We start from the raw sequence: 24,301 nt of genomic DNA on the forward strand, positions 1-24,301 counted from the left end.
GGAGCATAACACTTTATTAACTTCTTCTGTTACAGTACAGAATAGCGGACAGCTAGAGTCATCGCGTTAGCCAAGCACGCTATTCCATGCACTATGGAAGCCCAAAATGGTCAAAACACACTCACTTCGCGTAGAAACGTCCATCAAACCATTGTCACAATACAACCACAGAAAAGTTTGTTACAGTTACAACACGCATACAAGTACGGTGGCTCATAAGAAACAAACCAGATATCATTTAATCAAACGATCTACAATTACTACCAATTTGATACGGCACCTAAAAAATAAACACTCGGCCGAATACAGCGAGTTTATTATTATATGATGAGAAGAGGAACCGGATGTCCGCTAACACGGCAGAGATGCTGATTTTCCTCAAAAAGATCCTTCACTTTATTTTGAGTGTTCTAGTGTTACTACTACAATGCTGCACTAAGTTTGTTTACTTTTATTTTGTAAAAATAAAAGAACATTAAGCAATAGCTTGAATGCAGGCAATTTTTTCCCTACAGCACTGCAGAGCTATTCAGTTGTTAAACATATACATTGGATTAATTTGAATAACTGTACGAACTGCACTGTGTGAACAGTATTATCTAGTTCTTATCTAGACAATATCTAGAAAATACAAGTATCGGTTTGAGACCGATCGGATCGGGATCAAAATTAATGATCGGGATCGGGAACAAAAAAACGTGATCGGGACTAGGGCTGTCGCGGTGAAAGAATTTCCCCTTGCGATATTCAACCTGTCTCAATATCGCGGTATGCGGTGATATCGCCATTTTTTTTTTATTATTTTTTTTTTTTGAAAATTACTTAATTAATCTGGATTTTAGAGCTATATAAACAAGCTTTATTGTTAGGCTATGATTCGGTATATTATTGCTTTATAATGACAAAGAAGAGACAGCTTTAAGACCAATGAAATGCGTGTTTAATGTTAAATACAGAACAGAGCAGGGATGCGCGTCTTTTCTCTATTAAAAAAGGTTTAAATTTAGCTTCTAGCCTAGGATAGATATACACTGTGAAACAAAAAAAAAAGAGTTTAGGCTAAATATTTTAAACGCACATCTAATCAAAATATGGTAAAAAAAAAATAGAATAAAGAATAAAGTCTGTAAGAGTTTAAACCTGCGTTATCATGCGCGCTAGAAGAACCAACATGTTCATCTGATGTGGTTTAGAGAGGATCTGAGTGGGGTAGAGATGTTCCCGACGTTACCGATGTTACACTAATACACACGTGTACTGATCCTGCATGCGACTTTACAGATCAAAGCAAATCTAGCCTGGTTATTGCGCCACTATTAACTATCTATTTAGTAGATATAATTAACATAACAATATATACTACATTTTAAGTTATTATTCGTTTCAAAAAATTTTTATTCAACGAAAAAATACATTTAAATCATTCCAGCAAGCCAGCAAGAGAATATTTGCAGGCTGCAATGCCATATTAACCGTCATTAAGTGTTTTAGTACGCCAAGGCTGTTTAAATATAGTCTAAATTACAAGTATTTTATTGAGTGTGAACTCAATTTGATCATTAATAAACTTGCCTATAATTCCTGTTGTGATTGTTTACATTTTAAAACACAAAGCCTGACTGACACTCAGCAGCAACGCATGCGAACAGGTTGCGGGAAAATGTCGCTCCTAGCTCATTTTCATTATGAATTTATTTAACACTTATTACGCCCGATTGTAAGCGTATAAAAGAAGATGGACCCTGCAAAAAAAAAAAAGTTAAGAAAGAAAGAAAAAACGTGAATATCGCGGTGATGCGGTTGCTTGGCATGCCCTGCGGTTGGCTGGTCTATACCGCGATATTTCAAAATTGCGGTTAGCGCGACAGCCCTAATCGGGACATCCCTAGTTGTAATAGTTAATCTCAGTTCTTTAAAATTATGTGGTGCAGATTAGTTTGGGATATCATTTTATTTTACTCTTACCATAGCAGTGTTTATAAGTACAAATAAGTGTGTTTAAGTACTAGCTCATTATTCATCTCTCAGTTGCTTTATGGATAGATACTTAGTTTGGCAAAAAAAACTTTTCTGATGCAGTAGTAACAGTAATTACCACTTTTTGCAGTGAGTTTCCAGTCTCAAACCCATCTACTCACGGTTTCTCTCATGTTATCTCAGGTGGTGATAAACTGTGCCATTCCCAAGGGACTGAAGTATAACCAGGCAACGCAGACCTTTCATCAGTGGCGTGATGCACGGCAGGTGTACGGCCTCAACTTTGGCAGTAAGGAGGATGCCAATGTATTCGCCAGTGCCATGATGCATGCTCTGGAGGTGCTTAACTCTCAGGATGCAGGTGAGGTGATCGGTTTCAGTCCTAGCAGTAGCAACTGGAATCAGACTGTGTTTGTTATTTTTAAATTGTTGTGTGCTGAGTAAAACTGTGTGAATTTGTGAATGGGAAATGATTTCAATTTGCACTTCAAAGATGTTTTAGTCCAAACGGATCAAGGCAGGTTTACTTTTGTTTTAAGGGACCTGGTTTACATTATATCTAATGTGCAGTGGTTTGTGTCCTGTGCTGGAATGCTCGGCAAAACTGAACTCTGTCTTATGTTTGGAGGGCTTAAGTAACTTTAATTAGGGCAGGGTGTGTGTGTGAATGTTTTTGTAAATGTGCTGGTGCTGAACTATTTGGAGGAACTATTGAATTGTAATATTTTCGCCCCAAATCATGACTTTATGGCTGTTTTAGCAAGCACTCAGTTGGCGCAGTGGTTTATTATGCTAGCCCACCATTCAAACCCAGATTGTGTGTGTCTGGCTGGGGGGTGACTGAAACCCTGCAATGGATTGGCGCTCTTTCCATGTTATTCATGCCTTTTGCCCAGTGTTTGTAGGTGTGGTGAATCAGACTCGCCTCAACCCTAACCAGGATAAAGCTGTTGATAGAAATCAGTGGGTAGCACTGTCGCCTCACAGCAAGAGGGTCTTAGGTTCGATTCCCGGGCAGGGCGGGGTGGTCCGGTCCGGGTCCTTTCTGTGTGGAGTTTGCATGTTCTCCCCGTGCGTGGGATTCTTCTGGGAGCGCCGGTTTCCTCTCACAGTTCAAAGACATACAAGTGAGGGGAATTGGAGATACTAAATTCTCCATGACTGTGTGAGCAGGCAGCAACCTGTCAATTATGTGCTACAACCCTTACAATTAAACATACACCGATGAAGCATAACATTATGACCACCTCCTTGTTCACTCACTGTCCATTTTATCAGCTCCATTTACCATATAGAAGAACTGTGTAGTTCTACAATTACTTACTGTAGGTCAGGACTCTCCCAGGACCACTACAAAGCAGGTATTATTTGGGTGGTGGATCATTCTCAGTACTGTGGAGACACTGACATGGTGGTGGTGTGTTAGTGTGTGTTGTGCTGGTATGAGTGGATAAGACACAGCAATGCTGATGGAGTTTTTAAACACCTCACTGTCACTGCTGGACTGAGAATAGTCCACCAACCAAAAATATCCAGCCAACAGCGCCCCATGGGCAGCATCCTGTGACCACTGATGAAGGTCTAGAAGATGACTCACTCAACTCAAACAGCAGCAATAGATGAGCGATCATCTCTGACTTTACATCTACAAGGTGGACCAACTAGGTAGGAGTGTCTAATAGAGTGGACAGTGAGTGGACACTGTTTAAAAACTCCAGCAGTGCTGCTGTGTCTGATCCACTCATACCAGCACAACACACTAACACACCACCACCATGTGTATAAAACATGTTACAATCCTAGTAAATAATAATAATAATGAGGGACAGTAACATACTTAAGGTAGCAGTAATTTAGAACAGTAAGATGAACATGAACATCAGTTCACTATTCAGCCTGGCAGCTCTTTGTTCAGTAGTAGGTTTTTCAGTCTCAGCAGATCCTTATTACATCATGTAAGTCTGCATTTCAATCTCGATACAAAAGCCTCAGGATCTTGCTGTTTTATGTCTTAAGGAAAGCTCATCAGTATGTATTCTTTTATCTAAAAGAACCAATCCAAAGAGCTGTTTCTAAAATCTAAAATGACTTACTTTTACCAGACAAAGCTGCATCAGCTACATGCATAAGAAGTGAAATGGATGTAATTGAAAGAAAACCTGGAGTTTTTCTCCCTATTTTTTTCTCATCTAGTCATTTCCAATCTCCTATTGCAACTCGTCTCATGCACCACCCCCACGTTGGCTGGAAGAGCCGCACACTAGCACACGTCTTCTCTGACATGCATGCACTGACACTGGGTTCTTACAGACAGAGCTGCATTACATATGGTGAGGCACACTGTTTCCTATGTGAATCATCCACCACTCATGCTGGGGTCTTGACCAGACAGCAGATTGAATTTCTGCTGTGGGAATGAACACTAACTTTAGTCGAGGGCAGAGATGTCTGCAGTTATTTAGAAGGGATTTTCAGGGATGGTTGTTGCTAACAAACATTTTAGCAGGCTGGTCACTCCTGGAGAGTTTTACCACTTTTCCAAGTGTCCTCTCTATGGGGACTTGGGTGACACAGTGGTCTAATCTTGAGCTCTCAAGCTCTTGAATTACCTAATTTCAAGCCATTAAAATTGCATCACGGGCCGTGAAATGAGCCGTTTCCTGTGTAATATGCAATTTGCTGCTTGTATGAAATATAAGGCGCAATATGAGGCGGTCCTAGTAATCATACGGCAGTTAAGTTAGTGTAACAGACTTTTCTGTGGTGTAGTGTGCTGACAATGTGTGATGTATGTGTTCAAGTATTGAGTGTATTTTGTCCCTTTGGGAATTCCATAAAGTCAGCTTCTCTACACACGTGATCATCTCTCTGTAATCTGTGCTCAAAAGAACAAGCCAGTAAAGTATTATGCTCCTGATAGTTTGTTTATGTACAGTTCATTTCTTTCTTTATAAACTCTAAAGACGCTCAGTTTCATTAGCTATTGGTTAGACAAAATGTCCAAGATATTGAAGTCTAAAGCAGCTAAAAACACTTGGTTAACTAAGTTTGGAAAACTCCTAACCGATTCTGTGGATGCAGATGGGGTGTGTCAAAACACAGACGAGTATTTTAAGGTAGGCTGTGCTGTGTATTGTATTCTATCACTTAATTTATAAGTGTTATTTAATAACTGCCATGAAATGTGGCACTTTCTTTAAAAATCTGTGAATTCTGGGATTTTTGAAAAATGAGGTCCGTAAAATTGAATACATTTCCCTGTAAATTTAGTTGGTTAGACCTGAGCAAGGGAAGTGGATGGGGTTTCTCATTGCTACTTCACTGCTAACTCTGCTAACTGGTCTCTACTCCTGCTTAACTGTTAGATGACTCACACGGGGGTGGCTCGGTGGGTAGCACTGTCGCCTCACAGCAAGAAGGTCCTGGGTTTGATCCCCAGGTGGGGCGGTCCGGGTCCTTTCTGTGTGGTTTGCATGTTCTCCCTGTGTCTGCGTGGGTTTCCTCCGGGAGCTCCGGTTTCCTCCCACAGTCCACAGACATGCAAGTGAGGTGAATTGGAGATACTAAATTGTCCAGTACTGTGTAACCATGTGAACTGATGAATCTTGTGTAATGGGTAACTACCGTTCCTGTCATGAATGTAACCAAAGTGTAAAACCTGACGTTAAAATCCCATAAAAACAAAATATTACTCATGGCATGTCTCTTCATATCTGGCCAGTGAAAAGAAGTGGCCAACAACTGCATACAAGTTGGCGGGGGTCACTTGGTGGTTTACGGCTCTTCTCGAGCAGGACAGGAGGGGTTCAAATGGCAGATGATAACCTCTCTGCCGTTTTGGGGAATTGGCAACAACTATATTGAAATGAGTCATAGAGCCTTTGTAGTCCTTTTTAGACTGAGGAAGGCCAAAGTTTTATCCAGGTGCCTTGGAAGTTTTATTAGGACAACAAAGAAAAAAACCTGTAATACTCTAAAATACATACATAATGATCTGATGAAAGCTTGGACAAATGTGTCAGGGGCAACCATAAGCTTACTCACCAATCAAGGACCTCATGGTCTGACTACACGATACACACCAATCTTAACCAAAGTAGCATAGGAAGAATCCAGAATATGGCAGAAAAAATTTGAATAGGGATTTGGTTCATAAAGCAAAACTGAAATTGTTTGGCCAGATGGATCAGCAGATTGTCTGGTGCAAATTGGTGAGGCTTATGACCTGAAAAATACCATCCTCACATTCATGCATAGAGGTGGGTCACTGATGAAGATTCCACTTACTGAAATTGTTTAGTAGAAGTTATTCAAGCAAAATAATGTTCCACCAAGTACTAAGACTGGAGGTTGAGTAATAGTGCACATTGACATTTGTCAGGAAAACCAGATGTAAATAAAACCAAAATTACAAGATTATATTATGTCTGTGTTTTAAATGTTTTACGTTAGTACTGCTGTTTAAAAAAATCATTAATTAAATAAACTGTGAGCTTCAATGAGCAGCGTTCACCTCCTACGCCTATGTGTAGCTTTGTTTATTAGCTATTACAAAACCCTATTACATTTCTTACTTTCTACTAATGTTTTTTAAACAGCACCAGCAACTAAACTAATTTAATTATAGTAGCGCTAATAAGAAAAACTTAGTAATTATAGGTTCTGGTAAATGAATTTCTAGTTATACACTATGCCTTAAAGCTTTACCTACACTGTTTATGCACATTTATTGCAGAGTGATGAGTGGAGTAAACTTATGTTTCTGTATTTAAAACGCTGCTGAACAGACACATCATAGTAGGTTTTCTGAAGCTAATGCTTAGTTCACACCACAATTTTTGCCCTGATTTTCATTTGGCGACAGGTCGCTGGTAGATGTGGCAGCTCGGAGGCAAATCGGCGTTTGCGAGGGGCTCGAAAATCAGCTCTCGATCGCTATGTGTGAACTGTTCACCAAATCGATCCAAGTGGCTCGCCAGACGCTCGCCAGTCGTTCACAGACTGAAGAAAAATATCTAGCATGTTAAATATCTGGACCTATCGACGACTCAAAATCCTGTAGTGTGAAAAGTGTTGCGATCAGCTTGTAATCGTTATGAACGCAAGATACAGAAGGGAAACCATGTGGAGGAGTTGTAAATGTGTGGGGCATATTATAGTTTCTATCAGAATACATCGACACACACACAAGCTTTACAGTATTTCTGACTTATCGTCCATCCAAACCATAACGTTGCATTGCAAAAAATATTTATTTGACTTCCAACTCTCTCTGCAGAACAGAACAGAACAGACAATCCCTGCTGGCCATGTAGCCAAACCCACTCCTTCACCCAGATTCAGGCTGCACATCAGTGCACAAACAACTCGGATCGCTTGGTTCTTCTTGTTGGTGTGCATTTTTGGCATGGTATCATCAAACCCCTTGTCACTTGTGTGTTTTCATGACAAAATGTAGTTTTGGAGACCAGACAGACTCGTCTGAGATTCCTCCTGATGATATATCATATACTGTAGTGTGTGACCCCCTATGGCCGATCAGTCGTGTAGTGTGAAAACCACAACGACTTAAAAGACTCCCAATTACAAGAGATCTTGTTGTGTAGTGTGAACTGTACAGCGATCTGATGACTTGAAAGTCATGTAAAGTGAACTTAGCAGTAGTAAACTGTCCACCTGTCTGTGTTAATTACTGAAATCTGTTTTTCACTCAGATCTGTGATTCCATCCATTTTTTTTGCTCTAGGACCTGAGACAATTAGGCCAACACTGAACCATTGCAATGGCCTTTTCTATACGTTGTAGCTTATTTCAGCTGTTCTCTGCATAAAGAGGGTTCCTTTCCCTCTGCTGGACTCCTGTTAGCACCCCAGGAAGCTGCAGATTTACACCCTTTATTACCCTCTAATAATTACACTATGGTGATGTGCTTAATTATGCAAAGTGCTGTTAATTGTGCCTGTTTCACTGATCTTATCACACAGTCAAAGCCTGCAGACTTAGAAACCATGACTGTTTTAAAATTACCCAAGGTGCATTACTATGACCTTTTTCCATCAGCACATATGCATCACTTAATGAATGCTAACACAAGCTTGGTAATATTTTAATTTTACTATTTCAATGAGTCCCCTAAAGCATGTGTCTGTCACAACTTTTTCCTTAACTCCCATGACACCCAAGTTATTTTATTAATTATATTGTAACAGCTTGTTATTGAGTGTCGCCAGCTCAATTCTGACTCCTGTTGAACATATGGCCGAGATGTTCACAAGTCACAAAATACGAGTCACTAGTCTTTAGGCTAGTCAAGTCACGAGTCAATATAATATACACAAAACATATATTGGAAATGTAGCGTAGAAATAAACAAATAATATGGTTAGTGACTGTATTTTGCCATTTTACTTGGTGCCTTTACTTTCCTAGGTACCAGTTAAAAGCTTAAACTGACGTTTGTTTTCATTTCAAATTACGGCACAGCGGCCAAAATTCCAAACACAGCAAAAAAAATTCATAATACTGCTTACCTTAGCTTATGTTCTTCTAGATGCTATTAAATTTATAACCGTGTGTCCCATTAGGAATATAATCCGTTATTTTGTAAATGTGCTTATAATTAAAAACCTCCAAAGTTTTCCCGGTTGTGAAGTAAAACACGAACCCATTAGAAAGCCAATCAAGCGTTTCATTGACAATCATCTGTGTGACGCTGCAAACTAAATACATGCAAATAACAGCATTTTTTACTACAGATTAAAACCAGAGGGTTGCAGGATTCTGAGTACCTCGTATCGAATCCAGCTCTGCCTTACCGGTTTGAGGCCGAGTGGCTGTATGAGCAACGATTGGCCGGTTGCTCAGTTGGGGGGCGGGACAAAGAACCGGATGTGGGTCTCTCTCTGTCAGAATGTGATTACGACCTCTGCCGGCTGATTAGAGGCGCCTGCACAGAGATGAGGAAGAGGGTGTGTCTTAGGGTGTGTCTCTCCGCATGCAACGCTAGGTGGCACCACACTCATCAATGTGTGGGTGGCAAAAATGCATCCGGCTGCTGCCCATGTTTAGCTTCGATTTCCTCGGTCAGGGCAGGGTTCGGCATAGACAGAGAGGAAGCACGATGCAAATTGAACAATTGGATACGCTAAAGGGGGAGAAAAAAGGGAAAACCCCCCCCCAAAAAAAAACAGAGGGTCTGATGGGTTCAGAAAGCGGTTCTTGCAGTCATTAGCGCCAATTCTGTAGGAGCGTTTCATTCACATTATTTGTTACTGTAAAGTGCACTACGTAGGGTATTCCACCATTTTAAATAGGGAGCGACGCTTCATCACTATGCCGGAACTGGCTGGAACATTTACCCATTGTGTGCGTTGCGGTTTAAAACGGCCGGAGCTTTATTAGAGAGCAGAAAATGACACGATCAGAATGATGTCGGATCAAATATATATATATATAATTGTATTATGTAACTATTGTTGCTGACTTTTGTTGTCCACAAGTCATTTTATGCAAGTCACGAGTCGAGTCAGAGTCATTTGAAACGAGTCCGAGTCGAGTCTGAAGTCGCTGTGTGTGCAGACTCGAGTTCCCATCTCTGACATATGGATAGTGTTTTTTAAAACATTCTGTCTTCTGTTTTGGTCTTTAGGCTTCTTAAATACTTGTTCACTGTTTCTCTTACTGTATGAATCCATTATGTTGCTGTCTGTCCTCTTTCTCTTTTAAATATAAATAGTTCAAGCATAATTGTGTTTTTCAGTGAATTAGATCTTCTCATCATATGTCCAAAATAAGAGAGCTTCAGTTTGGTTATTTGGGCTTTGAGTGAGAGGTTAGGTTTGATTTGATTTGTCTTCTTTGCCATCCAAGGTGTTCGCCAGCAGCAAAGTTTAAAGACATCAATATTTTCCCGTCCCACTGTATTACTGTCCAGCTTTCACATCCATTACCACAAAGAACCACAGAGGAGACCATAGTCTGGACAGTTCTGATCTTTGTTTAGAGAGACAATTTGCTACATCTGAAAACCTGAATTGTTCTGCCAAGAGCCAGTCTGTGTTTTCTGGATCATTGACTTCTGGATCATTTGCTGTTAATAACTGGGCAAAAGATGTCAATCACTGCGACAGCGGTAAAATCAGTAGTCTTTCCATGACCTCTGTCTTCTTTATATTGAGCTGAACTTTTCACTGTACTTTAACCTTTCTAATAAGGACCTTCAGTTATGACATTATAGTTTATTATTCTCTTATTATTCTCTTTAAAACGTATTGGGACACGCCATCTATTTTTTAATTCATAAGTTTCAGCCACAACAATTGGTAACAGGTATAATACATCAATTATATAAAGGAAATTACAGTATATACACTATATTGCCAAAAGTATTCACTCACCCATCCAAATCATTGAATTCAGGTGTTCCAATCACTTCCATGGCCACAGGTGTATAAAACCAAGCACCTCGGCATGCAGACTGCTTCTACAAACATTTGTGAAAGAATGGGTCGCTCTCAGGAGCTCAGTGAATTCCAGCGTGGTACCGTGATAGGATGCCACCTGTGCAACAAGTCCAGTCGTGAAATTTCCTCGCTACTAAATATTCCAGTCAACTGTCAGTGGTATTATAACAAAGTGGAAGCGATTGGGAACAACAGCAACTCAGCTATGAAGTGGTGGGCCATGTAAAATGAAAGAGCGGGGTCAATGGATGCGTGTGAAGGCAGACGAGCGAATACTTTTGCCAATATAGTGTATATTAAGGAATGCCCTTTTTTGTTCCATCATTATTCTGCCCCTGTGCACAGCAAGGTCTATAAAGACATGAAGAAAAAGCTTGGTTTAAACAAACTCCAGTGGCCCGCACAGAGCCCTGACCACAGCCCCACTGAACAGCTTTGGAATCAACTGGATGTCAGTGTCACTGCAGTGCTGAGAATGATCTACCATCTTAATAATACCTACTCTGTGGTGGTCCTGTGGGGGTCCTGACCATTGAAGAACAGCATGAAAACAGGCTAAAAAAGTATGTAGAGAAAATAGATGGACTACAGTCAGTAATTGTAGAACTACAAAGTGCTTCTATATGGTGAGTGGAGCTGATAAAATGGACAGTGAGTGTAGAAACAAGGAGGTGGTCGTAGTATGTCTGATTGTTGTGTAAAACTGAATTATTGAAAATGAGAATGTCAAGCACCTAAAGTCTCAACCAGCAGAACATTGCAAATACTATGATGAAAAACAGGCACTGCATCTGACTAATACCATCTGTTTGCTGGAACACAATGCTGGCAGCAGCATGCTATGGGGGGTGCATCTCAGTTCTCATTTGACCCAAAGTGTACAGCCAAAACTACAATGGAGTGGCTTTGGTGCAAGTCTCTGAAGCACAGACATTGGCCCTATCAGACATCTGCAGAGAGCAGTTTACATATGTTCATCTTTTAATCTGACTTTGATTAAGAAGATTTGCCATGAAGAATAGGATAAACTGCCTAAATCCAGGTGTGCAAAGCTTATAGTGACACATCCAGAAAGACTTGCAGCTACAATTGCTACCAAAAATATTGAAGAATCTGAATTCCTTTGTGAATTTTCTTTTTCTTACTCTGTCAGTGATGATTTCTGAGTAAAAATACACAACAGAAAGTGCACAAAAAGCCAAGGGGTCTGTGTACTTTTTGATTCCACTGTTTTGTTTTCCGACTGGATGGTGCCAGCTATCTGCAATTTCAAGTGTGAACTAGGGCTGGGCGATATATCGAGATTTTATAAAATATCGATATATTTTCATACGCGATATAAGATAAGACAATATCGCATATATCAATATAGATGTTGCGTTCCAGTTAGATCCGACAGTTCGTCTTTCTCTTCTCCCAGTTTGTCTCTGCACATGTTCACCTGCCCCGCCCCTCTCCCTCACTGAACACGACTCGCCCCTCCCCACCGCCGATCCTTTCTGCCGTCAGAACACATTTCTGTAAGTAAAACTCCCATGATAGCATGGAGACGGTGGAGGAGCTGCTTAGTAAAAATAATAATAATGGCTCAATTATTTGGAGATGGTTCGGATTCAAAGTATCAGATGAGCAGCAGAATAATGTATTCTGTAGAGAATGCCGAAAACAAGTCCAGACAAAAGGTTCCAGCTCCGTGTACCTTTGGTCATTCGTTTTTCACTTCAAATCCCAAAGTTGAAAAACAAGAAAACGAGTCGTTATTCGTTTTAAAAACCAATATTGGAAAACGAAAATAAACAAACACAAGCGCATGCACGCGCTGACATGCACGTGTTTACTTTATATATAAACAGTGTATGCACGTGTTGAGAAAGTAATAATAACGTAACGGTGCGTCTCCTGTTGTTCTGACTTGTGTGTTTGTATATGTGATGTGCATGTATTTGCTTCATCTGTAAAAATCAAACATGGGGAGTGATTTCTGTACTGGATGTTGTACGTGGTCGTGATCAGATAAATTCTAATACCTTCCCTACATACTCGCTCCCTGCGCTCTATAGTGCACTTAACAAGGGCCAGACAATATATTTGTAATTCACATTACACAACAGGCGAGATGTTAGAAAACAACAAACTTTTTCTTAGAATAGCTTTTTTTTTTTTTTTTTTTTTTTTTTTTTTTTTTAAGGAAAAATAGCTCCTGTTTGAAGCTTCCCCAGCATGAATATTAATAAAAGTGTCTGTAAAAATTTTTGGTATTTAGTATTTGGAACATGTAGCTTTGTCTCAGAAGTGTCTTGTTGTTATTACCTTATGGGATGAAAAAATATCGAGATATATATCGTATATCACCATTCAGCTAAAATATATCGAGATATAATGTTTGATCCATATCGCCCAGCCCTAGTGTGAACTGTTGATTAGTTTGTGGTTATTCCTGTTTCATTGCTAAATTTAGTTTTAGTCACCATGTTGGCTAGTGTAAGTTGGCATTAAGACTTATTTATTTTGGACAAGTCACTTAAGCGGACTAACCATGAAATTCTCAAGGTTAAAGATTTATTCTCTCGTGCACGTATTTAAATGTATGTGTATATACGTATATATATATTTATATCTATCCATATATACAAACATTCATTTGTATATACACTGATCTGCCATAACATTAAAACCACCACCTTGTTTCTCCACTTACCATATAGAAGCACTATGTAGTTCTACAATTACTGACTGTAGTCCATCTGTTTCTCTGCATGCTTTTTTAGCCCCCTTTCATGCTGTTCTTCAATGGTCAGGAACCCCACAGGACCACTACAGAGTAGACACTGACGTGGTGGTGGCGTGTTAGTGTTTGTTGTGCTGCTTTGAGTGGATAAGACACAGCAGTGCTGCTGGATTTTTTAAATACCTCAATGTCACTGTTGGACTGAGAATAGTCCACTAACCAAAAATATATCCAGCCAGCAGTGCCCCATGGGCAGCGTCCTGTGACCACTGATGAAGGTCTAGAAGATGACCAACTCAACCAGCAGCAATAGATGAGCGATCGTCTCTGACTTTACATCTACAATTTGGACCAAATAGATAGGAGTGTCTAATAGATTGGACAGTGAGTGGACACGGTATTTAAAAACTCCAGCAGCGCTGCTGTGTCTGATCCACTCCTACCAGCACAACACACACTAACACACCACCACCATGTTATTGTCACTGCAGTGTTGAGAATGATCCACCACCTAAATAATACCAGCACTGTGGTGGTCCTGTGGTAGTCCTGACCATTGAGGAACATAGTAAAAGCAGGATAAAAAAGTATGTAGAGACACAGATAGACTACAGTCAGTAATTGTAGAACTACAAAGTGCTTCTATATGGTAAGTGGAGCTGATGAAATTGATAGTGAGTGTAGAAACAAGGAGGTGGTTTTAATCTTATAGCTGATCAGTGTATGTGTATATATTTATTTATTTATTTCAGGCATCATTGTTACATTTGAAACACAGTAGGAACAGGGCTTTTCTTTACTCATGTCCCATTTTAGTCAGTAACCATGCAGCTTTATTGAGAGCATCTTATTTATAGAGTGCACTAAGTAATGTTTTCTGTGTGTAATCATGTTGTTTACATGAGCTTGTGTTTTTAGCTTGATACCCTGTGGTCATGTGTTACTATTTGATTGGCTGCTGCTTAGCTGATGCTAGTAATCCCTTTTTTTTGTAGTGGTGTCTGGGTCAGGGGCAACAGTGAATTATATTAGGTCAGGAAAATAATATGGGGGGGGGGACTAAGGTGTTTTGATTTGTTTTTAATTGCAACACAGACACACGTGGTCTGGGTGTGACCCCACAGTTTCCAGCTCACTTTGATTTGATAGAGGTCCTAAAATAAATGTTCTTCCAGGAAAGCACATGCTATTATACAGCGTCTAGCATAGGGACAGATCAAAAAGGTTCTGATCAAAAAGGCTCACTTATTGTTAAAGTAACATTACTTGATAGGAATAATGTATTCGTTTTTTTTTTTTTTTGCATTTTTTTCCCCCATTTTCTCCAAACTTTTTAACGCATCCAATTGCCCTATTGCGTCACGCTTCCTCTCCACTAATGCCGTCCCTCACTCTGATTTGAGGAGAACAAAGCTAACCCACGCCCCCTCTGACACGTGGGCAGCAGCCGCATGCATTTTGTCAACTACACTTTGACGAATGCAATGCGAATCGGCCTTATGTACAGAGAGACACACCCTGATCAACACACTCTTTCCCCACCTCTGTGCAGGCACCATCAATCAGCCAGCAGAGGTCATAGTTGCATCAGTTACGAGGAGTCCTTATACCCGGCTTAATACCCCACCCCTATATGAACAACAGGCCAATCGTTGTTCATGTGGCCGCTCAGCCCAGCCGGATGGCAGAGCTGAGATTCGATACGATGTATTCAAGCTTGCAGCTCTGGTTACACACACATTTTTGATTTGACGGCTATAGCATGTTCCACCAAAAAAAGGGACCTCTGTACATTTGCCCATAACTTTTGCAAATGCTGATCAACTTTCAACATTATTTCACTGTTAGACACAACAACAAGGTCATTTCACTTATTTAAAACATTGCTTACCATGACAGTCGTGTTTTTCTGCTCAACAGCAGCATATGATAACATTGTAACACTAGATACAATGGTTTTTCACTTCTGCTTGAATATATAACTGTATGTGATTATGTGCTGAATTTTTATTAGGACAAACTGGAGGAAATGAGAGCTTTAAAAAATTGCTGCGTACGATCCGAAAAACTGGTAGCTACAAAAGATGAAAGCCTCTAGTGGCTAACCGAGATGCACACGTACCCATAGTGGCGTAGCACAAGTTCAGGGTCTGGTTCTCAGCTAAGTGAGGACAAACCTCTGACCCTTTGGTCAACACATTAATGTCTAGGGAAACTGGACTTAGCCAATCATTAATCTGAATTATTTATGAGGATGCGCTGCTGCAAAAGTAAAGTTTTTTTTTTTGACTCACTGTGCGTACGAATGTGTGTGTATAAATCAGTTCTAATATTATTTTATAATAATTTTAATGAAGGTATTAATTTTACATTTAAACAAATACAATGTGGAATGTAAAGGGTTAAATTAAAAAAGCATGACATTTGGTGGACTATTGTCAGTCCAGCAGAGACAGTGAGGTGTTTAAAAACTCCAGCAGCACTGCTGTGTCTGATCCACTTATACCAGCACAACACACACTAACACACCACCACCATGTCATTGTCACTTTAGTGCACCTAAATAATATCTGCCCTGTGGGTGAAAGCAGGCTAAAAAAGTATGTAGAGAAACAGATGGACTACAGTCAGTAATTGTAAAACTACAAAGTGCTTCTATATGGTAAGTGGAGCTGAGAAAATGGACAGTGTAGAAACAAGGAGGTGGTTTTAATGTTATGGCTAATCAGTGTATATAACATACTTTACAATACACAATAAACATAAATAGTTGTTGTATAGAATTTTTGTAATTTAAAATAAGTCTAAGTTAATTCATATATAATTCTATCTATATAATAATTCTATATTGTTAATTTATATACAATTAATTATATAACTACAATGTGTGATTTACATAAATAATTTGTAAATTATAAAAAAAATGAAGCAGTTATTTTAATCATTAATCGTTTGTTTTAGCAACAATTTTAGAATTGGTAATAGTGATGGTTTTCTGCACTGATATATTAAGCACACAAAAGTTATATTGTTGACTTATATAATTCTGTAAAATTCCATCTATATAATAGATCTACTGTATATTGTTAATTCATATTAAATTCAATGTGTGATTTACATAAATACTATGTAAATTGACAAAAAAAAATGTAAGCAATTATTTTAATCATTATAGTTTTTGCGACAATTTTAGAATTGTTAATAGTCACGGTTTTCCGCATTGATATGTTCAGCACACAGACAAGTGTAACACAAGTTTGATGACAGTAAAGTCACACATGGTAGGTGTTGCCAGCTGTAGCCTAGTGGTTAAGGTACTGGACTAGTAACCAGAAGGTCGCTGGTTCAAGCCCCACCACTGCCAGGTTGCTGCTGTTGGACCCTTGAGCAAGGCCCTTAACCCTCAATTGCTCAGGCTGTATACTGTAACTGTAATGTAAGTCTCTTTGGATAAAGGCGTCTGCTTAATGCTGAAAATGTAAATGTTGCAGTAGTTATGGGTGTTCAGTGAATACATTTTTTAAACCTTTGCAGTACTTTAGGTAAAGACACCCTACATAGTTAACACCTCATTTTGGGCTACATTGTATTTCCCCAGTTTGCAATAGCTCAAAAGAAGAAAGATGAAAAGATTATTGCATCAGACAGGATTGACAGAGTGTAACATCAGTGACTTATTTTGTATTTTATTATTAAAGCTGTTGCTGAGGCATGCAGCTGAAAATACCACCTTTACTGTGGCTCTTATTTTAGGAATCAGTCACTGACTTACATTTGGCTTTCTACCTCAACCAGATAGATATACTGCCATGTAAACAAACCATCATGTGTCAGTAGATTTATTATTCTTATTTCAGGGTATAAATACTCTGTTTAGATGACCTGCTGACAGAGAATAATACTTGTCAAGCATGCGGAGTGGCATCATTTCATCTGTGTCAGAGAGCAGGCTGTCTCCCCAGCCTGGAGCCCTGGTCGGTCTGTCTGTCTGTCTGTCTGTCTGTCTGAAAGTTCACCTGTGATTTGGACCTAGTCCAGATTTGAGGGCAGGTGTTTGTGTGTAGCTTTTGCATTCTTAAGCAGTGCTTTGTGTGCATAGTTTATGAAATATATAAAAGATTGTACGCTGGTTTAATATGCTTAGTCAGGTTGGAAGAAGAAGTGAATAAATCGGTGTGAGACATGCATGCCTGGTATGTGTTTGTATCTAGGCTTGTGACACCACCTGATCTCAATTCCATAAACATAGACTGCTTTGAAATGATGACAGGACCAGTGATGTCACATCACTCACTATTTATTAATGAGATTCTGCTTCATGGCTCTAGTTTTAAATCCATGAGTGTTGCCTCGTTATTATTTTCTGGAGCTGAGTGTACTAAGAAGCAGGAGCTGGTATTCATTTTCCTATCACAGTCTTTGTTTTTAGTTCTGCTGTAAAACCTTTTGTTTTTGGCCTCGCTTCTTTAATATGGTTTGGAACCGAGGAGAACAAAAATCTGGTTCAAGGCAGCCGGCCATCATGCCTGCCCCCCGTGTGAGCTGTTTCCAGCAGCAGAGGATCAGCCATGCTAAGATCATCCTGAGGAGTGAGTCCTGGGCAGGCGGGGGCTAAGCCGAATGAATGTAGGATGCATGTTATTGGTCATGTTTATCACATAATGCATGCAGCTCTATTAGTCTTTGACAAGAAATTGGTACAGAGTAGTACAGAGTCATCTCTTAGTACTTACAGATATGCAGGACTCCAGACTTAACATTAGCTTAAGGAGCCAGATGCTCCAAAATGGGAAAGGAAATCAACAATAGCAAATATTTTTAAGTGGCATACAATAACATTCTAACCATGCATTCAATTGCCTATCTTATGATTAATTACTGTCCACCCCCTTTTCACCAAGTAGATGTCTTCTGTTTAGTTTTTTCCTATTTTGATGCCTTTTTTAATATTTTTTGTTGGATTGATGCATTATTGTGTCAGGTGCTTTAGTCGATATTAGTAGATTTTAAAACTATTAACAAATAAATGCTATAAATGCAAGTAAATTGAAAAAAAGAAATTCTTATCAATGATTTTAAACATTAATTGTTTTAGTTTTATCAACAATTTTAGTTGCAGTCTGGAGCCCTGATATGTGAACTTTATTCACTGTGCTAAAATATGGAAGCAAACATGGTTATCAGCTCTCTAAAGCTTTTAATTATCTCTTACTGAATAAAGCTTAGTCTTATAGGAAGAAAAGAAAATAGTGTGTTTTTGATGGATGTCAGAAATGATAAGACAAAGCATAAGATGCCTAAAACAAACTTATAATATTAGATACAAATTTATATGTTTAAATAGTTGGTGTATGTTGGCTAAATAACTATTAAATGAATGCTTAGCTTGGACAGCTGCTTAGCTAGAAGTGGTTTAAACAAATCGTTTTTTACATTTCATGTAGAAATAATATAAAAATACTGAATGAAACAATCACAGCTTTAAGATGTCTGGTAAGAAATAATACACCATTTGTAGAATTGTGGTTTGGTTTAGACCTGTTTATCTTGGCAAATTGTCTTAAATTGCCCAAGAATAAGTAGCTTATGATTGACTTAATATATCAAAATTCTTTATATATGTATTTTAAAGGGATTCATGGTTAAACCATGTTTGCAGCCTTACATTTTGTTATAAAATCAATTTTAAGCTATTTTGACTTTATTCTTGGGTTTTTGTCTTGTTGAAACATGATTAGGTAAAATTTCTTTCTAATATACACCCCTTCATGTTTTCTTTTGACTGTAATGATCCACCTATCATGATGCTCCCACCACCATACCTTACTGTAAGTTTGGTGTTCTTGGGATCATACACCTAATCCTTCTTTTCACACACGCAACAATATACATTTGTGAAAAATGAAAAGTTTGGGCTAAATCGCTATGGCATGTAAGGCTGCATTAATTTATAGCAACACTAATATACTAATACAAATGTGTCATGTATTTACTTTAAAACAATGTTGATTTAGGCACAGCTGTAGATTCTTGTGAGTGATTGGCTTTACTGTACATAAACTATAAATAACATGAAGTTGGAAACAGATACATAGACAAACTGTATTAAATGTAGCTATTTACATATATATGTCTATGTACATAGTACTACACCAATCAGCCATAACATTAAAATCACCTCGTTTCTACACTCACTGTCCATTTTATCAGCTCCACTTACCATATAGAAGCAATTACTGACTGTAGTCCATCTGTTTCTCTGCATGCTTTGTTAGCCCCCTTTTAATACTGTTCTTCAATGGTCAGGACTCTCCCAGGACCACTACAGAGCAGGTATTATTTAGGTGGTGGATGATTCTCAGCACTGCAGTGACACTGACATGGTGGGAGTTAGTGTGTGTTGTGCTGGTATGAGTGGATCAGACACAGCAGCGCTGCTGGAGTTTTTAAACACCTCACTGTCACTGCTGGACTGAGAATAGTCCACCAACCAAAATATATCCAGCTAACAGCACCCTGTGACCACTGATGAAGGTCTAGAAGATGACCAACTCAAACAGCAGCAATAGATGAGCGATCGTCTCTGACTTTACATCTACAAGGTGGACCAACTAGGTAGGAGTGTCTAATAGAGTGGACAGTGAGTGGACAGGGTATTTAAAAACTCCAGCAGCGCTGCTGTGTCTGATCCACTCATACCAGCACAATACACACTAACACACCACCACCATGTCATTGTCACTGCAGTGCTAACAATGATCCACCACCCAAATAATACCTGTGGGGGTCCTGACCATTGAAGAACAGGGTGAAAGCAGGTTAAAAAGGTATGCAGAGAAACAGATGAACTACAGTAACTGTAGAACTACAATGTGCTTCTATATGGTAAGTGAAGGGGATAAAAAACGGACAGTGTGTGTTTTAATGTTATGGCTGATCGGTGTATATACATAATAGTAATAATAAGCATATGAATAAGAATGGGATTAGTTAGGTATGCATTATAATAATAACAGTAATAATAAAGTTGTAACTGTAACTATATAAATATGCTGCTAAATAAATATGCATATATGGGTAAATAATTGTGCATGTATGACAGTTGTGTAAAGTACAGGTGCAAATGATAAATAATAAATAATAGGTCCAGTGTGTAGTTCGGGGTGTTGTTGGTATTAACGGTGTATTGTGGTGTTCAGTGAAGTAACTGAGGTGGGAAAGAAACTGGTCCTTGGCACGTATGTCCCATGTATCTCCTTCCATAGCTATCTAATAATTATATAATTAAAGCATAAATGTTGTCTGCCGACGTGAAAAACATGCTTTGGTATTTAGTCTGCCTTTACAGTGTTTACATCTACTATGTTATGCTGTTTATTATTCAGCATGTGGTACTTGTTGATTTGATACTTGGTCATGTGTTTTGTTATTAAATGGGTTGCATGAGCTTGTCGGTTATCAGTTAATCGCCAACTAATGATGTTCAGTTATCAGTTAAAAAATTTGCATCTTTAGTGCATATGATTAATCAACGCATCACTCTCATTAAAATCAATGGTGTTAGTGTGTTTTGGGGAATGCCAAGAATGTTCATGTAAATACTGCTTGATACTTTTAATACTTTCTATATTTTACTTGGGAATCTTGCAAAAATACTTTGTTTACAGACAGTTTATAACTGTAAAATGAATAACTACAAATAACTGTAGCCTAGCTGGACTAGTATTCATCATTTCAAGAATAATAATGATGTCCTGCAATCAGGCACCTTTCACCCATGTACATGTGGATTAATTTCAGCAGCGCTGTCTCCTAGCAGATCTTCTTTAATTAGGAGCCTGTGAATCGACACACCTCCTGCTCCTCACCCCTCCTCCCCCAATGAGATCTGGTGATGCTTTATGCAATGTCTTGGTGACCAAGCTCAAAAAAGAGCAAAACGACACCCTATACTAGCAACAGATGACCAACAGATGAACTGGTACTTCTGGTCAGATATCTGGAACCTGGCCAACTTTTTTTTGTAGAGCCTGTCATCAGTCCTGGTGCTTGCCAGACTCTGTGTCTCCCCTGCTAGTTTGGAAAAAAGACCTCATACTTACATACGTAGAATGTCCAGCACATGATTTCATCTGTCAGGTTTAAGTGTTCATCTGGATGCCTGCTTTGTTGGGTTGCTCACGGGCTAGACAATCAATCTCTGCATGCATAGTAGTGTCCCAGTCTGCCCTGGAATCCAAAGTCCACTATATGGCCAAAAGTATGTGGACTTGTTAGGCTTCTCACATCTAATTTAAAAACCGTGGGCATTAATATCAGGTCTTTCCTCCACGACTTGATTGATCTCTGTGAGAATATCTGCTTATTAGGTCAAAAGAGCATTTAGAAGGTCAGTCACTGTTTCGAACAAGGAGGCTTGTCATGCTGTGGAGGTTCCAGTTCATTCCAAAGGGTAACATAGACCAAACTGACCGAGCAAACAGCAGTGTCTTAAATTTCAGTTCTTTATTTATGTCCCACACACAGCACACCAGTGACTTTACAGTTCTGAGATGTGACTGGTACGTGCAGTTAGCGATTCATTAGCCAGATTCATTAGCAAGTTGTGCTTGCTCATTGACAGCCTAGTGGTGTGATAATAAGACAAGGTGCCAGATAGTGTTACTCGGGTTTCCCTCATTTGTTGCTGTAACTCTAAATGTAACACTCTCTGTAGCTGTTAGAATTCACTCTGTCCTGACAGTTTACAGTTGCAGGAGACTGGCAACCCAGTGTTGAAATGACAGGCTTTAGTGGGTAGATTGGGCTACTCTAAATTGCCCCTGAGTGTGAAAGAGTCAATAAATGTGGAAGTTTGTTTGTGCTTTGTAATTTAGGGTGAGTTTCTGGCCAACACCCACTATCTCTGGGTGGTTTCGGACTGCAAACCAGACTAGGATGCAGCCATATGTATCATTGACCCTAGGCCACAATAGATAATGTCCAGCAGAAAACAGCCAGAAATTCTTCTTGACATCACCTGGAAGGTTCTGGACGACTTGTGCGGAAGCAATTACTGTCCGATAGTAGTAACCCTGACAAAAACCATTTAACAGCATGCCACACAGAAATGGCAACTCAGGAGAGCGAACTGGGTCCAGTTCAAAAATTATGTAACCACTTCTGCCAACTGAGGTTGCTACTCCCAGACCCAGGACTGTGAAAAGCCTGTATGGAGAATCAGGTAAAACTCCACTTCACATATAAAGGCAATACATCCATACAGTACACTCCAAAAAAGTGAACGAAACCCAGCATACCTCTTCATTTTTAACAATCAATACTCTCACCTGTATGAAACAAGGCCAGATTGACAATTTGAACACAAGATATTTCATGTTTTATCTGCTCAACTTCATTTCATTTGTTAATATACCTCCATTCCTGCATTTCAGGCCTGCAACACATTCCAAAAAAAGTTGGGACAGGGGCAATTTAGGGCTAATAATGAGGTGAAAAAACTGATGTGATTCCAAACAGGTGATGTCACCAGGTGATTGTAATCATGATTTGGTACATAAGCAGCATCCAGGAAAGACTAATGTCTTTGAGTCTTTGATGAGCAAAGATGATCAGAGGATCTCCAGTTTGTCAACAAATGTGAGAAAATGATTGAAATGTTTAAAAACCATGAACCTCAAAGAAAGATTAGAAGGAATTTATATATTTCTCCATCTACAGTGCATAATATCATTAAACGATTCATGGAATCAGGAGGAATTTCAGTGCGTAAAGGCCAAGGGTGCAAGCTTAAGCTGAACTCCTGTGATCTTCGATCCCTCAGATGGCACTGCATCAAGAACCGCGACTCAACAATAGCTGATATAACCACATGGGTGAGGGATTACTTTGGCAAACCTTTGTCAAGCACTACAATACAGAGTTACATGCACAAATGCCACTTAAAACTGTACTGTGCAAAAAAGAAGCCTTATGTTAACCATGTCTAGAGGCGGCGTTGACTTCTCTGGGCTCGGAGGCATCTAGGATGGACCATCACACAGTGGAAACATGTATTGTGTTCAGATGATTCAGCGTTCCAGCTCTTTTTTGAAAAAAAATGGATGCCGTGTGCTCCGGACCAAAGACGAAAAGGATCATCCAGACTGTTATCAACAACAAGTCCAAAAGCCAGAGTCTGTCATGGTATGTGGCTGTGTCAGTGCCTTTGGCAAAGGTCATTTACACTTCTGTGATGGCAGCATTAATGCAGAAAAGTACATTGAGTTCTTAGAGCAACGTTTGCTGCCTTCAAGACATCATCTTTCCAGGGACGTTCATGCATTTTTTAACAAGACAATGCAAAACTACATGCTGCACACATTACAAAGGCATGGCTGCGGAAGAAGAGGGTACGGGTACTGGACTGGCCTGCCTGCAGTCCTGACCTGTCCCCAATAGAGAATAAGTGGAGAAATTTGAAACAACGACGACCCCGTACTGTTGCACATCTTACGACGTGTTTGCCGGAGGAATGAGACAAAATAAAACATGAAACACTAAATCACTTGGTCTCCTCGGTGCCAAAACATCTTTTAAGTGTAGTGAATATAGGGACCACAATGGAAATAAGTCTATGGACTTTTTGTGTTATCCCTGACTGTTTCAGTTTTTTATAGGAGGTATTGTATCTATTTATAAAATATGAAATGGTTCAATAAAATCAAATCAAATCAAAAAGGAATGGCAACATTACAAAGTGGTAAATGTTGTCCCAACTTTTTTTGGAATGTGTTGCAGGCCTAAAATGCAGCAATGGAAGTTTATTAATAAATGAAATGAAGATGAGCAGATAAAACATGATATATCTCAGGTTCATCCTGTCTGCAATCAAATAAAAGTCAAAGTAAATGTAAGAATTTTTTTTTTTTTAATTTGCATTTTCCATGCTGTCCCAACTTTTTCTGATTTGGGGTATAATACTGAGAGAACAAAACTAGAATTTAATCATCTGTTTCTAGTGACTGTGGGCTTCCAAGTATTAAAAAAGCAGATGGGACGCCTTTTTTAAACCAGTAAAAACATACTTAAAAGCAGAGGTGGAAGGAGTACTAAAATATTGTACTCAAGTAAAAGTACTATTACTTTAATGAAT

At 39.1% G+C, this 24,301-nt stretch overlaps 1 protein-coding gene across 7 annotated transcripts in view; it reads left to right on the forward strand.

Moving 5' to 3' along the window:
* Window positions 1-24,301, forward strand: part of enah (ENAH actin regulator) — a 201,998-nt gene that overhangs the window by 116,037 nt on the left and 61,660 nt on the right. For all 7 annotated transcript variants that reach the window (XM_063002040.1, XM_063002039.1, XM_063002037.1 and 4 more), the window contains exon 3: window positions 2,161-2,338. In XM_063002040.1, coding sequence (XP_062858110.1) covers window positions 2,161-2,338 — 178 coding nt within the window. The remainder of the gene's footprint in view (window positions 1-2,160; window positions 2,339-24,301) is intronic.

Source organism: Trichomycterus rosablanca, chromosome 9, assembly GCF_030014385.1.
Source record: "Trichomycterus rosablanca isolate fTriRos1 chromosome 9, fTriRos1.hap1, whole genome shotgun sequence".
NCBI classification, from domain to species: Eukaryota; Metazoa; Chordata; class Actinopteri; order Siluriformes; family Trichomycteridae; genus Trichomycterus; species Trichomycterus rosablanca.